General features: G+C 54.4%; 1 protein-coding gene across 3 annotated transcripts; it reads right to left on the bottom strand.

The window, feature by feature from the left end:
* Positions 1-748: 748 nt before the first annotated feature.
* Positions 749-7,068, bottom strand: LSMEM2 (leucine rich single-pass membrane protein 2). Of its 3 annotated transcripts, none has more exons than XM_090021949.1 (4): positions 6,865-7,068; positions 3,297-3,446; positions 2,245-2,466; positions 749-1,261 (listed from the first exon to the last, which is right to left on the bottom strand). In XM_090021949.1, the coding sequence occupies exons 1-4, from the start codon at positions 6,884-6,886 to the stop codon at positions 1,128-1,130; spliced, it is 528 nt and encodes a 175-aa protein (XP_089878075.1). In that variant the 5' UTR covers positions 6,887-7,068; the 3' UTR covers positions 749-1,127. The 3 variants fall into 3 exon arrangements, with proteins under 3 accessions (XP_089878075.1, XP_089878073.1, XP_089878076.1); XM_090021947.1 differs by having other exon boundaries at positions 3,297-3,449; positions 6,865-7,066; XM_090021950.1 differs by lacking the exon at positions 2,245-2,466 and having other exon boundaries at positions 3,297-3,449.
* Positions 7,069-9,022: the final 1,954 nt, after the last annotated feature.

Below are 9,022 nucleotides of genomic sequence, written 5' to 3'. Positions count from 1 at the left end.
CAGGCACCAGTCATGCTTGCTGCCATGTCTGCCCTGCAGTGTTCTGTACCAGCCTTCACTAGGCCAGTTCCCACTAACTACCCCTGATCTCTGCCTTGCCTCACCCCACCCTGTTCTGCCCAGGCCCCTCTTGCCAGCATCAGCTGAGCAGCTGTGACAGGCAGAGGCAAGGTACCAGAACTTCAGTGCCCTGGGCCCAGGTCCCTCTGCTGGCACACGGTAGGAATAGAAGGCAGGGGTGCTGTGTGCTGCCTGCTCCCTGTCAACTGCCCAGTTGCAGCCTCAGCATTCACAGCACAGACCAGGCCTTGGATCCCTTCTCCATACCTGCTCTTAGCTCTGGGTCACAGGCAAGGCCCTGGAGCCTGGCTGTTGTGGTACTGCAGCAGTTCAAATAGCTTTTCACTGGAGGGATGGAGGCATACACGCCCAGCTGCAGCCATTGGCTTTGTTCTTGAGCTGATTCTGTGTCACCCTAAAGGCCCTTGGGGGCTGCCCTTCCATGGGCCTGCTAGGCAAAGTTGGAGGCCCCAGGGGTTTCCTGGCCTTTACCTGGCTCCCAGGGACTGCAAGACTGCTGTAGCCTCTGTTATGTGGGCTGGGTGGGAAGTGGTCTGAACCATGAGCTCATTCCCATTAGGTTGGGTCTGAGCCAAGACAGCAGCCTGCCCTCCCTGCTGTATCATTTGTCCCCTTGGGCCAGAGCGTTGCTGTGCTCCTGGGGCAGGTGCAGGTGGTGAGGCTGTCAGCAGGGCATCATGGCTTTATTGTCATATATAAAAAGATATATGTAGAAAGGATGGGTGGAGGAAGCATTGGTGTGTGAGCTGGAGGGGGCAGTGGGGGGAGGATTATAAATAAGGCGTTCCTGTAGGGAAGGGAATGGGGGTTCTCCACTTAACAGAGTAAAGTCCTCTGCTCCTGGAAGAGGCCCCAGGTCAGTAGTGATGGTGCCCCAATAAAGCCAGCAGTCTACTGTGGCCTCAGGGGGTCCCTGCAGGGGTCAGTTTACCCTGCAGAAAGTGGGGTGCTGTCTCTTGCACCAGTGTCCTAGAAGTGCCAAGCAGCACAAGGCTTCCGCTGTCCCTGTCCAGGGCCGGAGGGCACAGCAGACAGGGTAGCGTGGCTCAGGTCTGGGCTCCAGGGTCCGTGGCATTCAGCCGGCTCCACAGCTGCAAGCTGGTGGCTCTCATCTGCCGCACGGATTGCTCCTGGCTTGTCAGCCACTGGGAGAGGATGCGCAGTGACTCACTCTGCAGGACTGTGGGCCAGGAGGAAATGGGTAAGATCCTGGCCAAATGAACCCTCCCAGGTATGCAGAGAAGCCCAAAACTTGCACTCACCACACACTGCCCAGGGCATGACTTCCCTGCAGCCTCCACTGGGGGGGCAGCAATGCCCACAGCTCCCCACTACTGGTACAGCAGGAAGCTGGAGCTCTAAATGCCCCATGAAGCTGAGGGCATCTCTGCTTGCCCTGCAGTGTCCCAGGTGGTGAGGCTAGAAGGTGGCTCCAGCACCCTCAGCTGAGGGGCATCTCCCCAGGGTGGGATGCTTAGGCTGGCAAGGGGGCGGTAGGCCCAGCAGGACTCCCCCAAGCACTGAATCCTGCCTGCCCACAAGCCCAGCTTGGGCTGCTGCCCCCATCCCAGGGCTGAACTGGTTCCTCAACCTAGTCACCCTTGGGCTCCCTGCCTGGGCTGTGGGGGGGTGGGGGTAGGAGGGGGGACCAATCCAGGCCTTGCCTGTGACTGCAGCACAGCACACCATCGTCCCTGGAGTAGGATGGGGCTGTGAGTTGTCATCCCAATGCCACCCTCAATGCCATTCTTGCCATCCCAGTACCATTCTCCAGTTCTCCCTCTGTCCTCTCCAGGGCACAGGCAGACAGTGTCAGGTGCAGAGAGCTGATGGAGTCCCACAAAAGCAGTCGTCCCCAGATGAATGAAGGCGGCATGGGATCAGAGAAGGCCTGTGTGGTTTGCCCATGCCTGCTGTCCCACGTGCTAGGCCATGGCTCCCAGCACAATTCCCATGTACTCACGAGGGGGAATCCTTACTCCCTCAGTGCCAATGGTTCATGCCCCATGCAGGCAGGTGCTCAGGACAAGGGAGGTGAGTGCTCCGCTCCTCCAGGGTCCCTAGCAGGGCCATGGCCTGCCCCCACCAATGCTGTCCTACTCCCTGCTTGCCCAACCCAGGCCAGACCCCTGTGGGATCAGTGACGGAGGGACCACCACGTACCGCTAAGGTACACGGCCAGCGTGGCAAGGATGAGGCTTCCCATCACCAGCATCCCGAGAAAGGTGAAGAGGGCCCGGCGGCAGCAGATGGGACTGAAGCAGGGGCAAACAGGGTCAGGGCGGATGGGGCGCAGCATGGGCAGAAGCCCATGATGGGGGGTGATGTACCTGGCCGGGTGGGTGTGCAGGGCTCGCGGGGCATTGGGCAGAGATGGGTCATTCCCTGGAGGAGGCAGAGGTTAGGTTAGGAAAGCAAAAGATGCCAGCACCCCTCTGTCCACACGTGCATGTGCACACACCCCAGTACTGTGGCATCTCCTCCTGTGCCACAAGCTGGAAGGCAGCACTATAGAGGAGAGAAGCTGAACTCCAGTGCCACAAGGCTGGATGTAAACTTTGACACCACAGCACCCTGCCCACCGAGGATCTGCCATGCAGTGTACCTGCCACAGGATCCTCCCATGCTGTTTCCATGCTAGCTCCTTGTCTGCGCCAGCCTGGACACAGCACAGGTCAACAATGGGCTTTCCAAGTGAGGGGCCTGCAATGCACCCTTTCAGGCTTCAGCCTGATCCTGAGTAGGCCTCACCCCTGTCCCACCAAGATTTTTCCCTTGCTGCTGAGCCATGTCCCATTCCCTGCCCTGTCTCTGGATCCCCCAGTTCCCTGGTGTGGGGTGAGATTTGGCATCCTGTCTTCATCCCCTTGATCCCTCCCCCCCCCACACACCCCATTCCCAAACAGCTGATGGCTGTGGCTCTACTAGTCCCCAACAGAGCCCCCTCCCCTCCTCCAGGACTGAAGGGGGAAGGTATCCTTGTTGCATCCCCAAATTTCCCTCTCACTTCACGCTGAGGTCTCAGTAATCCTCCTGTTGCTTCCCCTCCTACTGGGACTGGCAGGCTTTTGGGAAGATCCCAGATGTGTCCTGGCCAGCAGTGCGATTAGGATCTCTGGACTGAGTGGGACACCAGCCATGGTCTGGCTGGGAAGCCTACTACTCAGAACCACCCCCTCGCCCCACTTTGCATGTGTGCTGGGACCAGGTCTCACCTTCTGTGCCCTTGTGCCCCTCATGGCCCCCAGATGCCCAGTACAGGTCACTGATGGACTCCACTGGGTGCAGGTCGATGTCAGCCAGATCATTCCCGCTGAGGCTGAGGGGTTCCCCATCAAGGGCTGCTGCTGCTGTTGCCACTCTGTCTGCTAGAGAAGGAGGATCTGTGAGGCGGGGGTGGCTTTGCAAGGCTTGGTGATGGTGATCTCGTCGCATCCCACCTGGTCCATCCCTAGGGGCAGGCAAGGATTCTTCCCTACATTCAGCTCATCACAGCTTGCCCTGTTTGGGTGAACAGGGTCCTCACAGACTCTATAGGGCTAGTAAGGATCCTGTTCATTTCTGGCTGGCCATGGTGTAGGGAGGGGGTACACGGAACAAGGTGGCACTGTGTGGTGCAGGCTCTCCCACAGGCAGGCAGTCCTACCTTAGCCTGCCCTGGACCTGCCTTACACACAGCTGGTACCTTCCTCCTGCACAAGGCCGCCTTCAGCTGCCTTCTTGCACACTTGTCTGCTTCTGTGTATAGAGCAAGGTGCTGACTGAGAAGCCCATAATAGTAAGTCAGTAAAGTCTTTAAAAATTTAAGCCAGCAGTAAAAATACTAAGCAACCTCAGCTTGATTAAAGCTCCAACAGAGCAGAGCAAAGCACAGCACAGCCCAGAGCCACCTGGTTTTTGATCAGGAGCATTCAGAGAGCTTTCTCTTAACTCAGGAGTCAGCAACATTTTTGGAAGGGTGCCAAAAATACCTATGACCTTGACTTGTAAGATGTTGGCATGCCCAGGACAGGTGGTGGAGGGAGCCATGAGGGGCCTGATCCTTCTTGTGGCAATGCAGCCCTAGGTCCTTCCCCACCATCCACCCTGAGGCACACATGTCAAGCAAAATGCCTTTGAGTGCCACACACTGGCACCCATGCCAGGGATTGCTAATCCCCTGTCCTAGCCATAGCTGCTGCTGTTGCTACCACTGCTGTTCTTGCAACCCTGGCTACCTTTAATATTGCTAGGTTGTAGGTAGCCTGCTTTGAGTGTTTGTGCTAGGACAGGGAGCGCAGGACTGGCAGGAGTAAGGATTGAGGGCTGGGGGGTGGACTGGGGCGGGGGGAGCAGGGGGCAGAATGGTGCAGTGCACAGTCAGAGCTATCAGGGTGTGGGGTGAGTAAGGGGCCCCTGGCAGAGGCGGAGTCAGCACAACATAAAAGCATGGGTGCAGTCAAGCAAGGTTACAGACCCAAGAAAATTTTTTATACTGCAAACTTTTTACTGACAACCCTTTTTTATTTTATTTTTTTACTATGGTTGATGTTAAACCCCTAAATTTGAACCCAGCCCTTCTGACTGGGAGCCCGGCAACAGGGCAGGGCTTGGCAGAACAGTTACTTTTCCAATATGTAAAACATGTATTAGTAAAAACATGTCAGAAAAAGAGTTTGACTGTCAGTAAAAAGTTTCCACATTGTCAGTTTAAAAAAAAAATGTTCTTGGCTTGGTAACAAACACAGCCCAGCCAGCAAGACCTTTTGATGCCTCCTGATAACTCCAGCCCCACTTTTCTCTCACCCAACAGCTCCCTAACTGTTACCAATGGATTGCTTCATTCCAGGTGTTCCCAGGGGCTGAGGCTGGAGCCAGACCCTTTCACAGTAAACCCATACATGGAATTCAGTCCCGTGAACAAGTGGGCTCCTGGGTAAAAACACATGCTGGGGTGTGTGGAGACCTGCAGGCAGAAACCTGACTCAAGGACAAAGCTGCACCAACCTCAGCAGCCTCTCTCTAGCTAGTTGTTCCAGAGAGTGACCACGCATCGGGCACATCACTATTCTGTGTCTCCACTTCCCCATCTGGAAAATGGGACTAATCCTTCCCTACCACAGAGGGCTGATGTTCTAGGAGGAGCTCAGGTACTGACAGGTGCCCTGTCTCTGACCTGCTCCTAGGTTTACTCTGCCTCTAAGCTTGAGGGGTCTCGGTAGGTTTAACCGGGGTGGTATTTGCAATGTGTGAGGCCACCAACTCATCCTCAACAAGACCCTCCCCTTGCCTCAGACCCCCAGCTTGGGCTGCTGCCATAGTTGATGCTCCATCTCCTGTTACCAGGCCTGGAGACAGCTGCTATGTCCGACCTTAATGCTGCAGATTCTGATACATACAAAAATATGCTGCTGTTGGATGCTCCCATTTCAGGGTCAAACTGTTTTGCTGCAGTCACTCCAGGACAGCAGCCAACCTCATTAGCGGGAGCAGCATGCTGCCCTGGTGAAACCTATGCGTTATATGCAAACACAGGGGCCCATTAGCCCTGCCACCTCAATGTATGTGCCAGGGCTGACTGTAATCTAAAGCAGCAACCACATGCAGTCAGGCTCTGCAGCCACTGCCTCCCCTACCTGGCTCCAGCCCTTAGATCAGAGGCCCACTCTGCCCTGCTGCTGCACTGAAAGGCATCCTTGTGCTCACACTGAAAATACAAGGTTTGCTGAAGCCAGCTTGTTGTTCCCTGTCCTTGGCGGCTTGGATTTCAGCCTCCAGGATAAACAGCCATCTAGCACTGGCCAGCATAGACGTATGGCTGGGTTTGGTTGGCTTAAAGGCCCTTCTCCAGCCTTGGTGCAGGTAACAGCACGTGGTCAGCCCCTGAGTACTCAGTGATCATGCGCCAGGCTGCCCAAAATCAGGAGACTGGCTTAAAACAAATTACACAGGTCAGACATTTGGTGGAGATCCCTTTCATTTTTCCTTTTGCTCTTGAGCCCTCACAAGCATCCAAGGCAAGTCTCATGCTTCTGTGTGCACCAATGACAGCTAGCAGTGAAGGGTACTATATGCAGCGAACTCCAGGAACTGTGACTTTGAGAACACTGAGTCATGTAGACTTAATTCACAGGAGCTGGTAACACTGCACTGTAGCCTTCAGGCTGGCATGCTGGGCTTCCTCCCTTCTCTGCACACCCCACAAGGCAGAGAGCAGGTGGTGTCAAATGGAGCCTGTATTAAACCACCAAACCACAGCAGTACCAGCTCCTTTTGTTACCTTCCCTGTGCCCCCTAGTGCTCCATACTCTGTAATGCGTGTACTCGCTACTGCACCAGTGCTACCCAGTGGCAAAGCTGCCATATGCCAAGGAGGGATGGCCCACCTGATTTCTGAGGTGGGAGTTGAGTGAGGAGCAAGCAGTGACCAGCTGCATGGAACAGGGCAGGGATCAATGCAATGATTGAACATGAAGTCACCCCTCCCCTATGCTCTGGGGTTGCACCCCTCCCCTTGCTGGAGTCACTGCTCCTAGGGGCCGTGCCCTATTTGAGCAGCCACCTTCATCATGGGCACCTTACTGGCAGCTGCCTCTCCATGTGTCCCTCCCAGGCCTGCACCAGGGCAGCCTCACAAGCTCTCTTAACCCCTCATTGCCCCTTGAACCATGCCCAGTGGGCTGGACATGCAGAGGGAACGGCTCTGCACACAGTACATGAGGAAATCCCTTCCTCTCTAGCCCAGCCCCATCCCATGCACCAGCTGTCACCCCCCAGCTGCCCCCTGGGTCTTTTACCCAGTACCTTCTCCAGCCTCCCTGGTCATTGCTGCAATGGCAGCCCCCACTGGCACGTTCTTCAGGCACCCAGTATCCGTTCTGAAGGAGAGCCTGGCGGAGCAAGGAGGCACAGAAGAAGCTGTGGAGGGCCCCTCTTCCTTCCCAAGGGAGCTGCCCAGGAGCTGCCACTGGTTCCTACAGCACCAGCTGCTCGGCTTAAAATAGGAATGTGAGGAACACAAGGAGGAGCTATAAATAGAGGTGGCATGAGCTGGGCAGTATGTGGGGGGGATGCAATGGGCTGTGTCTGGGACAGACACAACTCTGGGTAGCTGAGGGGCAGAGGGCCAGGAGCCCTCCAGAGAGAGCTGGTGCTGAGAAGTGACCTGTAGTGAATATATGGAGATGGCCCCCCTGCCCTATGGATGCTTCAACAGCTCCTGATCCCTTGGGAGCTGCTCTAGTTCACTGTGCAAATGATGTCAACAGCTCATGTTACTACTACTGATTACATTGGAGCAGTGCCTGGGTGTGAAATAGTTAAACCTTAGCTCCCTGGGGCTTGAGCAAAGCATATCTGCCCTAGGGCACCAGTGGGCACTGGAACATGACAGAAAAGGAGTGGTTGTTCCCTTAACACTAGCAATTAGGATAATCTCCTGGGAAGTAAGGCACAGGATCATAGAGACATAGGGCTGGAAGGGACCTCCAGAGGTTATCTAATCCAACGCCCAGCCTGAGGCAGGATCATCCGTAGCCAAACCATCACATACAACCATAATCTAAACTCTACATAAGACTACCCTCAAACCTGACACAACACAGTTCTAGCCACAGGCAAAGCAGGAAAACCATGGCAGTCAATATCCTGCATCTATGAAATGTTGTCGATACATGCTCAAGAAGTCCTGGGCAGAGGGCCACACCCGCTGTACAATCCCGACAGTCCATGCCAGTCTGACCATGGGGTAAAATTCCTTCCTGACCCCAAACACAGGGGTCGAACTGACCCTGAGCAGGAACCACTGGCTTTGGTCCCAGCAGGAGAATTGGCACACCCCAGTCAAAGTCCCCAGTCTTGGCTATAATCCAAAGCCTTAACTCCATCCCCTGTATCATGACCCTCTGATTTTTCTTGTATCCAGACTACATAATCTCAACTTTTCCCTGTAAATCATGTTTCACAGTCCTCTAATATTTTTTGTTGCCCTTCAATGGCTTCTCTCTAATTTGCCTACATCTTGAAGCAGTGCCTAAAACTGGACATAGCACTGCAGTGGAGGCCTCACCTGTGCCAAACAGAGTAGATGATTCATTTCTTTGGACTTGCAAGGGTCCAGTTAATACAGAACAGTATGATGCTGATCATATTTTTGCAGCAACAGCACCCTGCTGGCTCATATTCAGCTTCCAGTCTTCTATAACACCCAGGTCCTTTTTTGAAGTCTTGCAGCCTTGCCAGCATATATTTGTGCATGAGATTGTCCCCATGTGCAGGTCTCCACACCTGCCCTTATTGAATTTCATTCTGTTAGCCTTGAACCATTTCTCTAGTTTATCAAGGTCATTCCTCATCCTTATCCTACTTTCCAGGGTGCCTGCATCTTCACCCAGCCTGGTGTTACCTGCAAATCTGGTGCCACTCAGTTCCATCCTCCAAAACATTAATGACAACACTGAAGAGCGCCAGATCCAGATCCTCCCTTGATACCTCCTCCCAGTTAGACATTGCCCGTTCAGAGGATTCAAGGCCAAAGTCTGACTTCTCCACACCACTCTCCAGCTGATGCCTTCAGCTCCTAATGTTCAAGTTGTTCAGACAGGCCTAAGGAACAACAATGCATTTGCTCAGAGAGGACGTAGAGTGTGATTATGGCGTAGCTGCTGAACCATGCTTGGTTTCATGTCTGAGTGGGATTTGGGCATCCTGGATACTCCTAGTGTGCTCAGACCACTGGGACATGCTGCCTTTGGGATGAAACTCTCTTTGTTATGCCTTCATATTGGAAGGGCTACCCATGGGCCCAGATGTATCACCTCAGCTGCCCACAAATGGGAGAATCCCACCAGGACTGGGAGTCCTGCAGGGGGGCAACATGGCCTCTCCTCCAGCTGGAATAGAGCCTGGGTGAATCGTAGACACCCTCCTTGTCTTTTCCAATCAGCTCTGGTCAAACTGCTCT

Source organism: Crocodylus siamensis, chromosome 11, assembly GCF_052110815.1.
Source record: "Crocodylus siamensis isolate JL-2025a chromosome 11, ASM5211081v1, whole genome shotgun sequence".
In the NCBI taxonomy this organism is placed as follows: Eukaryota; Metazoa; Chordata; order Crocodylia; family Crocodylidae; genus Crocodylus; species Crocodylus siamensis.
Note: the sequence above shows the minus strand (reverse complement) of the source record. Positions and strands in the feature narration are given on the sequence as shown.